A 17,824-nucleotide genomic window follows, 5' to 3' on the forward strand; every position below is an offset into this window, starting at 1 on the left:
ATGTGAAAACTGAGACTCAGACAGGTTAATTAACTTGGCCAAGTTATGGAGCTAGTAGCGGCAGAGGTGCCAATCAAACATAGTCTATCTCTGGCAGGATTCTAGGTTTGGGGCTAACTTACTATGTCTATATTATTACACTGTAACACTCTGTGAACACCCAACAAAGACTGTCAAGTGACTACAAAATCCATAAAGATTTCAAGTTAGTTTAGTTTTTCTTTCCTTAACATAATCTATCTTAGTGTTAAATGCTGCATTTATTTATGTGGTTACTTGATTAAATGTCTGCCTCTCTTCTCTCTAAACTGTATGCACCATGAGAGCAAAGACCGTACCTATTTTGGCATACTATTGTTTCCCTGGCACTTCAAAAATATTTGTAAGTGGAAGCAGAGAAGTGGTGGGAGCCACGAGTAAGCAAAAATCATGAGTTAGAGAGGTGTGGAGAGAGGGATGGCTGGTATTGGGGACAGATTCAGAATCAGTAGAAGCAGTGACTGTGTTGGGAGAGCAATGAGTGAAGCAGTGTCAGAGCACCTGAGTCATGGGAATGGTGCAGCACCCGAAGGAGATAATAACTTGGTCCTTATTTTTCAGACATGACACAGGCACGCCTGTTCATTCTCTGCAGCAGCTTCTGAATCCTGAACAATAAATACTATTATGGTTCCCTATGACACTAGACATTTTGTTGTGGAACAGTTTTCTTGTCCTGCCTTACTCCCCCAGGAATCCTTATAATAAACCTTCGTCACTTGAGGTGAACTGGCCACACCTTTGGAACTTAAAAGCCTTTCAGATCTGTCAGTTGAAGATAATAATACTGTCATACTTTCTGGAGTTGTGAAAGAGTCAATGTACAAAGAAGCACTTTGAAAACTTTAAAATTTTCTACTAAGTCATGACCTTTGGACCATGCTTCTATTTTCTAGCTCAAAAAACATGTTAAATAAAAAGAAGAGACATGGAATATGTTTGGAAGCAAGCAATAATTAAACAGTCTTAGAAAACCACTTCTGGCAGGCCCTGATCTAGTGACAAAATGCATCACTGAGAAATTAGGAGCTCCTGTCTCAGTCACACCATTAACACTGAATTTTTTTTTTTTTAAGATATGGTCTTGCTCTGTCACCTAGGCTAGAAGTGCAGTGGCATGATCATGGCTCACTGCAACCTTGACCTTCCTGGCCTCAAGCTATTCTCTCACCTCAGCCTCCTGAGTAGCTGGGACTACAGGCAGAAGCCACTGTAACCTGGCTAATATAAAAAAAAAATTTGTAGGTTGGGTGTGGTGGCTCACACATGTAATCTTAGCACTCTGGGAGGCTGAGGCGGGCAGATCACCCGAGGTCAGGAGTTCAAGACCAGCCTGGCCAACATGGTGAAACCCCATCTCTAAAAAAATACAAAAATTAGCTAGGCATGATGGCAGGTGCCTGTAATCCCAGCTACTTGGGAGACTGAGGCGGGAGAATTGCTTGAACCCAGGAGGCAAAGGCTGCAGTGAGCCGCGGTTGTGCTACTACACTCCAGTCTGGGTGACAGAGTGAGACTCTGTCTCAAAAAAAATAATAATATTTGTAGAGATGGGGTCTCCCTATGTTGCCTAGATTTGTATCAAACTCCTGGGCTCAAGGGATTCTCCTGCCTCAGCCTCCCAAAGTGCTGGGATTACAGGCATAAGCCACCACACCCAAGCTGAATAAGCTTCTTAACCATGTGTGCTAAATAGTCTTAGCACACTAAGGCTTTATAGAGTAAGATAAATATAAAATGGCTGAAATACAATGACATTCCAAAGTATCTAGACAGTTTCCAACTTACAATGGTTCTACTTAATGATTTTTGTACGTTATGATGGTATGAAAGTGATGGGCATTCAGTATGCTCCTTGATTTACAATGGGGTTTTGTCAGGATGTAACTCCATCTAAGTCAAGGAGCATCTGTACTTAACAGAAATAAGTTCTTTAATCCAGGGGTTCTGAAATCCTGGTACAGTAGCTACTGTCAGTGTCAAGTCCACACCCCCTTGGAGTCACCTGTTCTGTGCATGCCAATGGTCTCTTACTGCATGCACCAGTAGCTCTCTACCTGAGGGCTTTCTCTAGCCATGAAGATGTTCAAATTGCACACAAGGCAGTCTGGAGGTGTTGCAGAGGAGATGCTTTCAGGAGCAGCCCTCAACCAATGCCAAATGAGAACTGATGGATAAAACACAGTTTCTTTGTCCCTTAGGTATAACAACTGTCAGGTGGATTCTGTGCTGTGTCCCAGAGTTTCACACGAATGGAGTGCCCTACTTATCCATAGCAGCAACCTGCTCATTTTAGCATTCCCTGTATTGGCCCCCTCCCCTTTCTTGCTCTTGAACTGAAGTATTCTGGAATCACTTCCTAAGTAAAAAATTTAACACTCAAGTACTAGTCTCAAAGTCTGCTTCTGGGGAAATCCAAACTAAGATATTTTGTCAAACTAATGCTATTTGTTTTTTTTTGTTGTTGTTGTTGTTTTGTTGTTGTTGTTTTTGAGACAGGGTCTTGCTGTCACCCAGGCTGGTGTGCAGTGGCACAATCACAGCTCACTGCAGCCTCAACCTCTGGAGCTCAAGCTATCTGCCTACCTAAGCCTCCCAATTAGCTGGGACTACAGGCATGTACCACCACGCCTGGCTAATTTTTTCTATTTCTCATAGAGACAGGGTCTCACTATGTTGCCCAGGCTGGTCTGGAACTCCTGGGCTCAAGTGATCCTCCTGCCTTGGCCTCCCAAAGTACTGGGATTATAGTCTTGAGCCACCATGCCTGGCCTTCAATGCCAATTTTTAATGCATCCATGGAAAAAGATAAAATAAGAACATAATATATGATGAATATTTCATGAAGCTAAATTTATGTAATTCTAAGGACTTTTCCTTTTTTTTCTAAAATTATTTCCATCCTTTCCCTTTCCTCCTTCCCTCTTTCTCCCTGCCTTGAAATGTCCTTTCCTTTTATGAAATAAAGCAGCAGGAAATGGCAGTTTTGTTGTAACAACAAAATACTTCTCTCTTCACAACATTGGCAAACTCATAATTGGCAATTTTGTAGTCTCTCAATTTTTGTGGAAACTTTAGTAGTCCATAAAACCCAGAAGTCTGAAAATCACTGATGCATACCATTATATTTACATGTCATATTTCATTGCTTTTTAAAAACAATTAGATAAACAGTGAATAGGAAGTTGAAAAATAAGAGTTCTAGTAAGATAACAAGTGAAGTTGAAAAGTCTTCAAAAGAGCACGTGGATTGAGAAATAATTATAGTTAGAAATAGAAAGCTGTTTTTAGCTGAGTAGAGTTACGCTACTTACAGTGCATTTGCAGTAGTTAAAGCTCTCACCTTATTTATGATAATTATCTGACTCAAGGCTCCACTTAGCCCTTTCATTGTATAGTTACTTTGAAGAGCAGTGTGTATTGTCATACTAACTGAATTTGGAAGTGAAAGCATTCCTGGAAGACTCTCAGGTAGACCAAAGAATGTAACTTGAATTAGAGACTTTGCAGGATTCTTGAGGTGAAAAGACTAAAGCTTAGTTGGATTTCATGACTGTGCTTCAGGTGCTATTTAAATTGTTGCTGGCATATTCAAAAAATATTATCTGTGAAAAATGGGAGCGTAATAATGAGGGAAATATGGCAAAGTCCTACCCACCCGACTCTCCCACATTCTTTGCCTTGAAACCATTCCATTCCCTTTTCTCCTTTACTTCTACCATGGGGTACTATCATATATAGGAGCCAGGCAAAGAAAGGAAAATACATAAATGCGCTTGGTCAGAGTAAAATAATAGGTAAAGAAAAAGAGACTAGAAATCATGAAGCAGGAAAGGTTCTGACAAAAAATAATGAAGTATCTGCAATATAAAGACAAAATAGGAATAAAGTATATAACAAAAAATAAATATATTTTTCTATTATTTTATATTTTAAGAGAAGAGATATTTAGATCTAACTGTTCTAATCTTTACTCATATATTGGTTTGAATGTTTTGAGAGAGCTCTGGATAATTTACCTTGGAATTTATTTTACAGCCTCAGAGATCATCACACAGTTCTTCAATTTCTCTATGGTATTTATAATTTTCATAAATCTTAGTTATTATACCACATATTGTAATCTCTGCAGAGTTATTTACCTTTTCATCAAAGTATTTCCTTTAACCTGTATCTCCTCAATGTTATTTTCTCAAAAGATCTTTCTAATAAAAAAATTTGTGCTCTGGAGGGTTTTAAGATAAAGTCAATAAATGCAGTGGGGACATTAGGGTTAGAAGTAAAGGCTTTCTTTCAAAATTATTGGGTCAATGAAACCTTTTGATACTATTTAGGTAAATTTGGAAGGCTATTCGTGTAACTCAGTAGGTACTAGGGCATGGATCACAATTTGGCATTCTTCAAACACAGCAGTAAGCTCTTTATTACTTCTTGGTTAGTCCTCCCATCAGAAACTATTCATACATATGCTCTAAGGTCCTCTAAAATTACAGTTACGTTACTGAGTTAGAATTACCTTTCCACATACTCAAGATATCAAAACTATAAAATATTTTGGAACGTAGTACATTCATATTTCTTTTTTTTTTTTTGAGACAGAGTCTCGCTCTGTCACCCAGGCTGGAGTGTTAGCCAGGATTGTCTTGATCTCCTGACCTCGTGATCCGCCTGCCTCGGCCTTCCAAAGTGCTAGGATTACAGGCGTGAGCCACCGCGCCCAGCCACATTCATATTTCAGTTGCCAATGAAACCAGAATGAGCCAACTTCATTTCTTAAATTTTCAGTTTCTTTTCATACGTAAGTTTTTGTCCAGCACTTTTTATTATTTAGTCTTCATTAAATACTATGTTTCAAAATCTAGAGTAACTTTTCTAAAACCACAGATATAATAGCTTATTTTACTAAAGGTAAAATGTATTTTGAATTGTCTTTCTTTTGTGTACTATTCTGTTTTTCAATACCTCCCTGTTTAATATCTGTGAATTTAATTAAGATAGTTTACTTCCTTTGTTAACTGGGCAGAAAGTTAAGGTGGGTAGAAAAGAAAGGCAATGGACAAAAATAAAGGAAGTAGAAACATTAAATCCTTTTGGAAAAAATGCAAATAAATTAAAGATAGAGAACGTATTTGAGATTCAGAAAGTACACAAGCAATAGTAAAGATTACAGCCTAGATCTATCCAATAATAGAAATATATTAAATATCCGAAAATACCTCATAAAAATATGTGGCAATTTCTTTGGAGGAAAAGAACAGGGCTAACTCTAAGGCTAAACATAAACTAGGTAAGATATTGGTATAAGGCTGATTTACAAATAGACATACTAGTTATTTCCTACTGGTTAAGAAATTGATTTCCAAAGATAGGAGCTGATCAAATTTGGTATTTGTTAAACGATGAAGATCTGTTCAAAGTAGCATACTGAGGTTGCGTAGGACTGGGCTAGGCAGTAGAATAGACCACAGGTTGTATTTGCAGTACAGTTTTGTAGGTACATACACCTAAAAGTCTAGAAAACATTTAATTGAGCGTTTGATAGGTGTTAGACTGCATTAAATATTGACCTTTAAAAGTGCTAAAGAATTGTCAAAAAAGGAGGAGGTAATTCTGCAGTAAGAATAGTGAGCCTCACCTGGACTCCCAGGCAACATACAGAGGGTGTGTGAACATTTAGAGATCAGTGATAACCAAGAGCCGGTGATAACCTGCCAGTCCAATGTCCTGCATTCAAGGGCTGACAGTGGTGATTGGGACAGGAATGTTGGAGGATTGGGATGCTAACACACTGGAGGTTTTCAAGCACAGGCTATATTAAGATTTGTTGGGATTGTTGCACTTGGTGTTCACACAGCAGACAGTAAGTAGAGTAGGTATTCTGATAGTCTTGTCTAACTGAGGGTCTAAGTTTAAAAGAAAACTGTTCTCAGGGAGGCCACCATAGGTAGTACTTCATTATTAAGTATTATGGAACTACTTCATTCTCATTTCTAGAACAGCACAGAGCTTAGCAACTCAAAACCCACCTATTTTACCTACCCATCTAATGAATGACATCTAATATTTCTTTCAGAACCGTTTTTAGGTATTGCATACCTCCTTCTTGATTAGTATACTATACATTAATATAGTGGTTCTCAAACTTAAGTGTGCAAACAATCACTTGGAGGGTTTGTTAAAATGGATTGCTGCACATTTTCTGATTCAGAAGGTCTGAGGTGGCATTTCTGAATTCCAAGGATGTTGCTGGGCTGAATTCACTCTGAGAACTCTAGCTCCTGTGACTGGTCCATCTTCCTTCTCCCAGGTAGCACACTGCCTAAGAGATAAGCGTAATGGAGGCCCCAGGACTACACCTAATCAAGTTGGATTGTTGTCATTGCCTAGGTAAATAGGCCTATGCAAACTTACAAAGACAATGCATTGCCTGTATCTTGTCACCTCTTTTAGTGGTCTTTTCTCTTGTTCCTGGGTTTCTATCACAGCCACTTGCCATCCTGAGTGTTGGTTTGATCATCCTTAGCACAGAAAATATTGATCTCAAAGATCAATATCCAATGGTATTCAATGTGGGATCACTCCTGGGAGAATTTAACAATACTGTTAATTTCAAACCATGAGAAGCTCCCTCTACATGAATGCACAGTTTGTATACATTTTAGTGTAAAAGACAAAATAACACCCTTCTCCTTAATTGTATTAGAAATGAGTTTTCAGTTTATTGCTACTTTTTGAAACGATATATAATTATAATTAGCATTCTGGGACATTCTTGTCATTTGACTTGTTGAAGGTGCTTGCATTGTGGATCACGTCCTGGAGTCTTTTGCACACAAACGAGGACAAAAGTGCATTGATTAGTGTTTTCTGTGGCACCCCCTCCTCCTCATCAGTATCCAACAGACTTATAATGGCATAGGTAAGTATATGAGACAGTTGATAAAGAAAAACGTATGCATATACTGGTAGAAATCTTACTTCATAACCAGTATTTCTACCCAAATTCTCCACCCTTCTCATATGGTGCCCTTTATTTCGTTTTGGAGTTTCAGAATCTATTTTATCTGTGTGTGTGTGTGAGACAGTCATAGTGATTTATAGCATGCAACGAAAAAGAAAACATTAATAGTACCGCCCCGATCTTCAAAGCTACCTGACCCCTGCCTGGTTTCTGCGCTGCTGGTTAAGGCTGTTTTTTCCACCGGTTAGGACGTACGGAACTAGTTTCTAGGCATTTTCCTTTCCCTTTCCCCCTCCTTCCTCTCCATCGCCTCCTGGTCCCCCTCTGGTCTCTCCGGCTTTCACAGCGCCAAGCACCCGCGTGCTCAGGTACCCTTCCCTCTTCTCCCGCCCATCAAACAAAGCCCCGGGAGACAGGCGCGCGCCGCCGGCCACGCCAACAGGAGATGCGGCCGCGCCGCCACACACTTGGAACCGGAGGAGGACAGCAAGCGCGACCACGCACCGCGCGTCCCCGCCGCTTCCTTCCCTCTGGACTCTTCCTTTTCCTCCCGGCCCGGCCCCCCACCCCCGCTCCAGGAACGCGCCTGCGCACAAGCTGCCCTCTCCCTTCTCCGCCCTTCCTTCCCTCCGTCCCTCCTCCCTTGCCCCGCCTTCCTTTCTCTCTCTCCCGTTTCACTCACTGAGAGCTCCAGGTAGTGAGCAGTTCAGTCGATTTCCTCGTTACCCCGCCCCCCTTTCTCTTGCCCCCACCCCTCTCATCTGCCTGGTGGAGGATGAAGCGGCTGCAGTGGCCCCAGCCTCAGCAGCGGCACCGGCGGTGGCTGCGGTGTGGGTGGCCGGAACTGGGGTGGTGAAGAAGCGGTGGTGGCGGCTGAAGGAGCGGTAGCAGCCTCAGCCTCTTTCCCTGTGCTTCTTTTCCTCTTTAGTGCAGCGAGGAAGTTTTCGCTTCTGTACATGTGTTTGTGTGCGTGAGTGTGGGTGTGTGCGGTGAGGTTTGGGTGGCGTTTGTGCAGGCGTTGGGTTTTTTGCCCACTTGGCTTCCCGTAACCCAGGCAGCTCCGGAGCCTGGGCTGTGGCCCTAGGAGGGGGCGCGGCGGCGGGCTCTCTCCTTTTGTTGTTGTTTCCTCAGCCTGGGGAGCTGAAGGGGAGACGCGTCTGGGTGGGGCGGCTCGGAGCCCGGGCCTGGTGGCCCCTGGGGCTCCCGGGCGGGCAGGGTAGGGCAGAGTAGAGCGGGCTTCAACATGATGGCGGCCGAGGCCGGCAGTGAGGAGGGCGGCCCGGTAACAGCCGGAGCTGGAGGAGGCGGCGCGGCAGCGGGCTCCAGTGCCTATCCCGCAGTGTGTCGGGTGAAGATACCCGCGGCCCTGCCTGTGGCAGCCGCCCCCTATCCTGGGCTGGTGGAGACCGGAGTCGCTGGAACTCTGGGTGGCGGAGCCGCTTTGGGGTCAGGGTTCCTAGGAGCCGGGTCTGTGGCAGGGGCACTGGGGGGAGCCGGACTGACAGGGGGAGGTACTGCTGCTGGCGTAGCTGGTGCTGCTGCTGGCGTGGCCGGTGCTGCTGTCGCTGGACCTAGTGGAGACATGGCTCTCACCAAACTGCCCACTTCGTTGCCTGCTGAGACTCTCGGGCCGGGCGGCGGTTTTCCCCCTCTGCCCCCTCCCCCTTACCTGCCCCCTTTGGGGGCGGGCCTGGGGACAGTGGACGAAGGTGACTCTCTGGATGGACCAGAATACGAGGAGGAAGAGGTGGCCATACCGTTGACCGCTCCTCCAACTAACCAGTAAGTTAAGACTGCTGTTCAGGAATTTGGGAAGCTGGCTCCAGAAAAGAAGTGGAAATGAAGGGGTAAATCATACTTTGTCCTTTTCATCTGTGGTTTGTTAGGAAAAGTTTTTGAAGTTTCAGGTTTCTTGCGTAGGAATTTAATTTGATCACTTATCTTCCTTACAGGCATGCTACCTGGCGTCTTCCTACATTTATTGCTTCTCTGGGAAAGTGTAAAGTCTTTAAGATGGAAAGCATGAGAAAATGTGTATCTAATGAGAACCGGATATGGTTCTGTCCCTTCCAAGTTGAGGTGGTGTCCCAGGATTTAGTCAAACTGCGGCTACCAAGGCAGTCATAGTGTATATTAACCTGTGTGTGTTACTTGATAAAGCTCGATGATTAGTGAGAAGCTTTGAATACAAGTGTTTAAACGAGTACTATATTAATAATTTGAAAAATGTATTGGTTACAATGTTTTTGTTTCAGTGCACATCCCAGCTTCTGATTAGAGAAAGTATAGTGATGCAGAAGAGTCTGGGTCACTTAATGAGAACGTGGGTCAGAGAGAAAGAAAAGGAATTCTGTGAATTATAGGTGTGATTGAGAGCCTATATTCCAACAATGTATCTTCTTCCATAGGCTTGCCACTTAATATTAACGCACTGCTTTTATAGTCGAGACTTTGGAAGTACAACAGTGAGGCAAAACAAAATTAATAGAGCTTCCCTTAAACATTTTTTGTTGGTGGCCAGTATAGTATTCTATTTAAAAATTAAGTTTTACAGTCTGTAGAATATAGAGGATAATGACTTTTTTAAAATGTAAGTTAATACCTCCTCCTCACTTGTCTTAATTGAACTTAGGTGTTTATTCATAAAGGTGGACCTTGATGAAAATGTTGAGATGGGAAGTGGTATTAGGTAAAACTTGTTACAGATTTCTCATATAACTCTTAATTGACCCTTAGAATTTTAACAACCGGCCGGGCGCAGTGGCTCAGGCCTGTAATCCCAGCAATTTGAGAGCCTGAGGTGGGCGGATCACCTGAGGTCAGGAGTTCGAGACCAGCCTGGCCAACCTGGTGAAACCCTGTCTCTACTAAAAATACAAAAATTAGCCGGACGCGGTGGCATACGCCTATAATCCTAGCTACTCAGGAGGCTGAGGCAGAAGAATCGCTTGAACCCGGGAGGCGGAGGTTGCAGTGAGCCGAGATGGTGCCACTGCACTCCAGCCTGGGTGACAGAGCGAGACTCTGTCTCAAAAAAAAAGAATTTTGACAACTTTGTTGAATATCAAGAAAAAAAGATTTGGTTCATATGTTGACAGTCACTCTGGACAATTCAGAGGTTTCTTTTTTTTTTTTTCTCCTCCCCACCACCCCAGAGACGGAGTCTCGCCCTGTTGCCCAGGCTGGAGTGCAGTGGCGTGATCTCGGCTCACTGCAACCTCTGCCTCCCGGTTTCAAGAGATTCTCCTGCTTCAGCCTCCCTAGTAGCTGGGATTACAGGCGCGTGCCACCATGTCTGGCTAATTTTTGTATTTTTAATAGAGACGAAATTTCGCCATATGGCCAAACTGGTGTCGAACTCCTGACCTCAGGTGATCCGCCGGCCTCAGGGCCTCAGCCTCCCAAAGTGCTGGGATTACAGGCGTAAGCCACGGTGCCCGGCCTTTTTTTTTTTTTTTTTTTTTTTTTTTTTTTTTGGATAAGCTTCTTTGGCGCATTTAGAAAGTTCTGAAACTAATTAGGAAAAGATTCTGTTACCCTAATCCATTTTTGACTTAAGGCTACATCTTTTGATACTTAAAGTGGAAAAGTAAAGTTAGTCATATTTATGCCAACCAACGGGATGTAGTATTCAACTTTTTATATTCCTCAATAAAGGGTTCAAGTCTTTCGTCAGAGTTTTTTTCATATTTTAATGTCTTTGTAATACAGAGTCCCTGGGAGTATTCTGGGAGTGTTAATTCCAATTTTGCTGGGCGCGGTGGCTCACGCCTGTAATCCCAGCACTTCGGGAGGCCGAGGCCGGTGGATCACGTGAAGTCCGGAGTTTGAGACCAGCCTGACCAAGATGGAGAAACCCCCTCTCTACTAAAAATACGAAATTAGCCTGGCGTGGTGGCCGGTGCCTGTAATCCCAGCTTCTCAGGAGGCTGAGGCAGGAGAATCGCTTGAACCCGGGAGGCGGAGGTTGCAGTGAGCCGAGATCCCGCCATTGCACTCCAGCCTGGGCAATAAGAGCTTAACTCTGTCTCAAACAAACAAAAAAACAATGTTACAGCACTGTTTTTGAAAAAATGGTTCAATTTTTATTAAATGCTAACAGCATACTTGGTACAATGGTTATGAAAAACAGTGCAACTTTTCATACTGAAAGAATCTAGTCTTATGCTAGTTTATAATTTAAAAATTAGGTATATTTAGGATATTGTAGTTGGAGAAAACTTTTTTTAATAGACTTCTTTTTTTTTTTTTTTTTTGAGATGGAGTTTCGCTGTTTCGCCCAGGCTGGAGTGAAGTGGCGTGTTTTTGGCTCACTGCAACCTCCGGCCCGCCCCTCCCCGCCTTCAGGTTCAAGCGATTCTCCTGCCTCAGCCTCCCGAGTACCTAGGATTACAGGTGCCCACCACCAGGCCTGGCTAATTTTCATATTTTTGGTAGAGACAGGGTTTTGCCATGTTGGCCAGGCTGGTCTCGAACTCTGACCTCAGGTGATCCACCTGCCTCCCGAAGTGCTGGGATTACAGGTGTGAGCCACTACGCCTGGCCCAATAGACTGTTTTTTAGAGTAGTTTTAGCTTCACAGCAAAATTGAGGGGAAAATACAGGTGTTCCCATTAAATTTTTAATAATAAACATGATTGGGCTGGGGGTGGTGCCTCACGCCTGTAATCCCAGCAATTTGGGAGGCTAAGGCGAGTGGATCACCTGAGGTCAGAGTTCGAGACCAGCTTGGCCAACACGGTGAAACCCCGTCTCTACTAAAAAAAAAAAAAAATTAGCCAGTCATGTTGGCGGGCGCCTGTAATCCCAGCTGCTTGGGAGATTGAGGCAGAATTGCTTGAACCAGGGAGGGGGCGGTTGCAGTGAGCCAAGATCTGCCGTTGCACTCTAGCCTGGGCAGCAAGAGCGAAACCCTGTCTAAAAAAAAAAAAAACACCATGATTGAGTACTTATGAAAAATTGTGAGAAATTCGTTGTGTGGGATTTTCATCATTACTACATTTATTTGGAAATAAAAATTGTATGACTGTGTATATGAAACTTGTTCATGTTCTAAAAAATACCCTCCATTTCTAATATGTTTTTAAAATTTGCCACTGAGAAGTACAAATTTCCTTCTTATTTCATCTTAGTTATCAACCCAGAGTCACTGGAGGCAATGCAGTGTAGTGGTTAAGCAGGCAGATTCTGAAGTTAGACAAGATTTGGGTTGGAATCCTGACTCTGCCACTTACTAGCTGGGTATTCTTGGAAAGGTCAGTTTCCCCATCCGTAAAATGGGGATAGGAATGGTACCTTCCTCATATGATTTTTTTTTTTTTAAGATTTAGTGAATACCTTGATGTATTCAGCACAAAACTTGGGCATAGTAAGTGTTCGATAAATACATAGTCCCCTGTGCCCATAACTGTAATATTTTACTGTCACTAAATTGTCTACTAATTCTTTTGGTTAGAGTCTCCCTTGTTAAATGACTATTTTAGAGAATGTTTTGAACTCCAAGCCTACCATGATTAATTATATTAAGAATTTTATTTTAACTTTATAAGGGCTTCTAGCAGTAGGTTAAGCAATTTTAGAGGTGAAATTCAAGTGTTCTCTATAAATTCCTATTCCTGAATGTAGATATTCATATTTTTAAGTGGAAGGAAAAGCCTTAAAGACATTTTCAAATAATATTTATCTTTTGTAAAAGTATTGAAGAAATGTTGTTGGACTAAATACTGACTATGAGTAACTGGTCCCCTTAGTTATGGATAGCATGGTATTAAGGGAGTTTAGGTCACAGGATTGAGTCCACAAGTGGCTTGTTACTTGAGTGTTCCATGGTCAGGAAGTTAGTTCAACTTTGTTCCCAGTTAGTTTTGTGCTATTGATCACAAAAGAGTCAAATGACAATATGTAGATACACCAGTGCAAATAAATTAACACTATTAATTAGTATTTTGTACCTTGTTTTTTTGTGTACGTGGTGAATCATTAGTCTCATTTTTATTACTGAGCATTTTCATTAGTTTGGTTGAGGCTGGAAATGTTTATGTAATTTGTACTATTTATTTGAATATTTTCTTTTTTCAAAGTTTTGAGGAAAAAATTATAAAAATAAAAAAAATTCTTCCTCTCTGTTTTTCTACTATAAAAGTTTCTATATCTAAAACTGCTAACAGATTTCTTTTTCGAGAGCGAAAAGGTTAAATTAAAGAAGTTTGTCACTACATAATTTTTTGGAGTTTCTTTTCATGGTTCTCATTTTTTTCTTCTGCGGGGTTAGGGGCAGTGGTGGTAAAGGTATATTGTTTGTGTAGTGCACCATCAATTATACGTAGAGATTTTTAACTGTGAGTCTGCAGTAGCAAGTGGCCATTGGTGAGACTCCAACCCACAGATATATACTGCTTGCTCTTAGGGTATTTGGAATATTTGGCAATTGTCACCATTTAAGAATAGAGATTTATTTTGTTTATTATTATTATTTTTTTTTATTTGAGATGGAGTCTTGCTCTGTTACCCAGGGTGGTGTGCAGTGGTGTGATCTTGGCTCACTGCAACCTCCACCTCCCGGATTCAGGCGATTCTCCTGCCTCTGCCTCCCCAGTAGCTGGGGTTACAGGTACACACCACCATGCCCAGCTAATTTTGTATTTTTAGTAGAGACGGGGTTTCACTCTGTTGGCCAGGCTGGTCTCGAACTCCTAACCTCAGGTGATCCGCCTGCCTTGGCCTCCCAAAATGCTGGGATTACAGGTGTGAGCCACCTCGCGGCCAATAGGAAGATTTCATATTTAAGAAGTCTCAACTTCTAGCATCTCTAGAAAACCCACTGGACTTGGCTATACCTGGTGGCCATTCCTGCTTGAGACTAGATTGCCGGAGCTGAGTAGCGGTTGACCCTTTTAGGTGGGTACTGAGGTCTCCATTTGCGGTCTCCACCAGGTCTGCTTTGCCTTTGCTATTGCAGTATTTGCCTGGCATCTGGCCTGGATCTTATGCTGAACCTAATATTCAGACTTCTCAAGTCTGAAACTTTAAGGAAAAGAAAATAAGAAATGTAAATAGTACCTCTCTTTTTTTAAAAAATCATTTTACTGTCTCTACAAAAATAAAATCATTCTTATTAAGTCAAATAATTGGTGAAGGTTAATGTTAGAACATGTAGCATTCATTAACTTTGTCACTGATTGCATTATACATATGGGTGAGCCATTGTTTCTTAATAAAAATGGGGGTGAGACTTGCTAAGATTAGTTACGGACAATGATTGATGACCAGAACTCATATTTTTTACTGTGTTTGTATAAGTAGCAGAGAAGTATAGTAGGTGCTTCAAGAGTTACAAGAGTGAAATGCCCCTTTTCTCAATGGGAGAAAAGGGAGTATTAGATCTAGTAGGAAATTAAGTAAACCAATTACTGTGATTCAGGCTAGGTTAAGATAAATATCACGAGTGAAGTATGAGCAAAGGTCATGAGGGTTAAAAGAAAAAGAAATTTATGTAATTAGGATCAGTAAATTCTTTGAGGAAAAATAGTAGGTATGTTTTTCCTGCTACTTAATTTATTTTCTGAGCAAGAGGTTATTGGTTCTGATGCTCTTCGCTTAATGATTCTATCAGGAAAACATAATTATGAATTAGATGAGTTTAAACTTTTCACCCTTAGTGAAGAGTCTGGTCTACAGAACTTTTAGTTACCTGTAGTCTGGAGGGAAGTTGACAGTGATGTCTGTAGTGACTGAGGTACAGAGCACAGTTGAATGCTGGAATCGGTATGGATCATTGATTAGCCACTTTGGGGAAAACAGGCAGACATTACTGGAAAAGCTAAAAAGGACAGGCATAAATTAGGAAGGGAAAAGGAAAAATGAAGGGTAGACTTTCTGGTTGCTTTACTTCTCTCTCTTTACTGGCCATTGGTGAAATGAACAGAGTCCCTTTAAGAACGCTTAAATACCCAAAAAAGTACCTTTTGGGGAGAAGATTTTTTATGGTGATTATTAACTATAACAATGGTTACCACTGACATTTTTTGTTGTTGTTGTTGCTTACTGCCAAACAGGAACAGTTCTAATTGGTTTATTTGTATTGTTTCGATTATCTATTGCTGCATAATAAAGCACTCCAAAACATAGTGGCTAAAACAATTGTGTATTTGCCCTTGATTCTAAAATTTGTGTATGGCTTTATGGTGACTTCTCCACATGTGATCTGTTGGCTGTACTGTCCACTGTGGCTTCTTAACTCATAAATCTAGTGCCTCAACTGGGACGGCTGGAGCAGCTGGTAGATAGCTGGGCATTTCCCTCTCTCTTCCTACCCATGTTGCCTCTCCACTTGAAGAAGATTGGCCTTCTGTTTTTTTTTTTTTTTTTCCCCTGAGATGGAGTCTTGCCCTGTCACCCAGGCTGAAGTGCAGTGGTATGGCTCACTGCAACCTCTGCCTTCCGGGTTCAAGCGTTTCTCCTGTCTCAGCCTCCCAAGTAGCTGGCATTACAGGTGTGTGTCACCACATCCAGCTAATTTTTGTATTTTTCATGGAGATGGGGTTTCACCATGTTGGCCAGGCTGGTCTCGAACTCCTGACCTCGTGATCTGCCACCTCGGCCTCCCAAAGTGCTGCAATTACAGGCATGAGCCACTGTGCCCAGCCAGCTTGGCCTTCTTCACAGCATGGCAGCTATGGCAGTTCCGTGAAAGACCTTTCCAAGCCCTAGTGTGCTGGTATTTATCAAGCTTCTGTGTTCCTCATCCTTGCTAATGTTCCAATGGTGAGTGCTGGTCACATAACCCAGTGTGCATTAAATATGGGAGGGGACTATAAAATGGCATGAATACAGCAAGTTGAGCTTTCCTCGGGGCACCAAAGTAACAGTACCATGTGTATTACTTATTTTCATGTAATACCAGATAATAGAATACTAGTAGTGAGGGACAGGGTGGGAGATAGGGCAAATACTTATGAGTTCTTCCTTCAGGCCCAGCAAGCTTAGTTGTCTTTCATTAAATGAGTCAAATTTCTCCACAATAGATGTTGCTTTTTGGGTACCATTACCTTAATTTTAAACCAAAAATACTGAATACGGATGTTGGTTATTGTTTGAATATGCAGGTATTTCTGTGTTACCTTGAAATCACTGGCAGTACATTTCAGTTTTGTGCTACGTTAAAAATTGTTGTTATTAGATACAACTTATTGATAACTATGTATGTCTTGTCACATCTCTACAGGATTTAGAGTATGATGATTTTAGGTGTTTTAGAGGTTATGTGATTTAGTGAGTAAAATAATGAACAGTATGGGGCACAAAAAGAAATATACAATTCTACAGTCGTTGGAAGATGAGGCATTACTGATAGGGAAATAAGATGATAAAAGTAGTCTACAGATACGTTGTACAGGTAAATTTTTCAAATTGAGAGGATAGTTGCCAAAGAGTGAAAGAATGAAAGTAAATGAAAGAATGATATTGAAATTTCATACCATAATTCTCTTGAAGGAAATTTCAGTGTCATTCTTTCGTTTAGGATTATTACAGTGAGAAAGTGTGATTAACTTTTGTAGTGTTTGTGTTTCAAATTGTAGTCAAGTTGTTATGTGTAACGTAGAGTTTTAGTTACAGAGGGAAGCTTCTCTGCTTAGATACAGAAGTAGCCTTAGGAAGAGTGACTTGCTTCTCTCTACCCTACACCCTAGCTAAGTTCATATAACTAGGTAGTGGTAGAACTGGGACAGAATCCAATTCTCATAATGTTTCACATATATTTAGATTTGGGTAATATTTATAATTCATTTGTTTTAATTTTACAGGGGACTAGAAGCAAAGGCTCAGTATTTGCTAATCATTTGCTATATGTCAGGTACTTTATATAGATTATCTTATTTAATTCTTACAATGATATAGTGAGAATGGGCATCATCCTCATGTTGAGAAAACTGAGTGATAGAGCTGGAATTTTAATGTAAATACTATGCTTTTTATTTTGTCTTGCCCCCTTCCATTACATAGAATGTACACACATATATGCACCCACATAAAACTTAACGTACTTCAGGGCTGGCAGTAACTGGCATTTTGGACTTAATAGTTCCCCCCTGTCCCCCATAGTCATAGGTTGAGGCCTTAACCACCAATGTAACTGTATTTGGATATGCAGCCTTTAAAAGAGGTAATTAAGGTTAAATGAGGTCATAAGGGTGACTCGTGAATCCTATAGGACGGGTACCTTTATAAGAAGAGGTACCAGGAGTATGAGTGCATCGAGAAAAGGTCATGTGAGGACATGGTGAGGAGGCCTTCATGTGTCAGCTAAGGAGAGAGGCCTGACCAGAAACCAAGCTTGCCAGCACTTTGATAGTTCAATTTCCAGCATGCAGAACTGTGAAAAAATAATTTCTGTTCTTTAAGCCACCCAGACTCTGGTATTTCATTATAGCAGCCCAAACTGACTAATACATGGGTAACTCTACATCTTTAAAAATGGATTTGGATTATTTTGGAGCAGATTAAATTCATGTCTGCTGCTTGAGAAATAAGGTCCTCGTTCTTTTAATTTCTTTCACTGTGGGAGAGAAAATCTTGCCTTACTTATACCTCTTTCTTTGTTAGTCAGTGACCTTTATCTTTTTTGGCCGTACTTCTGTTGAAAGATAGAAAGCATATTTAAATGCATGTCTGATTATTATAGTGTGGAAAGATCCTACACATGACCATGGTAGCCATGGAATATCCTATGGATAAGCTGTTACTCCAGCAAATTTTCTGTATTCAATGTGTATTCATTGTTGTAACATTTTACTTTAAAAATTTCCTTTCTCTAATACATCTGTC

The 17,824-nt window shown here is 41.4% G+C and overlaps 1 protein-coding gene across 3 annotated transcripts in view; it reads left to right on the forward strand.

The window, feature by feature from the left end:
* Window positions 1–4,637: 4,637 nt before the first annotated feature.
* Window positions 4,638–17,824, forward strand: part of RASA1 (RAS p21 protein activator 1) — a 123,839-nt gene continuing 110,652 nt past the window's right edge. For 2 of the 3 annotated variants that reach the window (XM_054489777.2, XM_054489776.2), the window contains exon 1: window positions 4,638–8,782. In XM_054489777.2, coding sequence (XP_054345752.1) covers window positions 8,244–8,782 — 539 coding nt within the window. In that variant the 5' untranslated portion in view covers window positions 4,638–8,243. Of the gene's footprint in view, window positions 8,848–17,824 lie in introns of all 3 variants that reach the window. The other variant, XM_054489779.2, reaches the window with a different exon arrangement.

This window comes from Pongo pygmaeus, chromosome 4 (genome assembly GCF_028885625.2).
Source record: "Pongo pygmaeus isolate AG05252 chromosome 4, NHGRI_mPonPyg2-v2.0_pri, whole genome shotgun sequence".
NCBI classification, from domain to species: domain Eukaryota; kingdom Metazoa; phylum Chordata; class Mammalia; order Primates; family Hominidae; genus Pongo; species Pongo pygmaeus.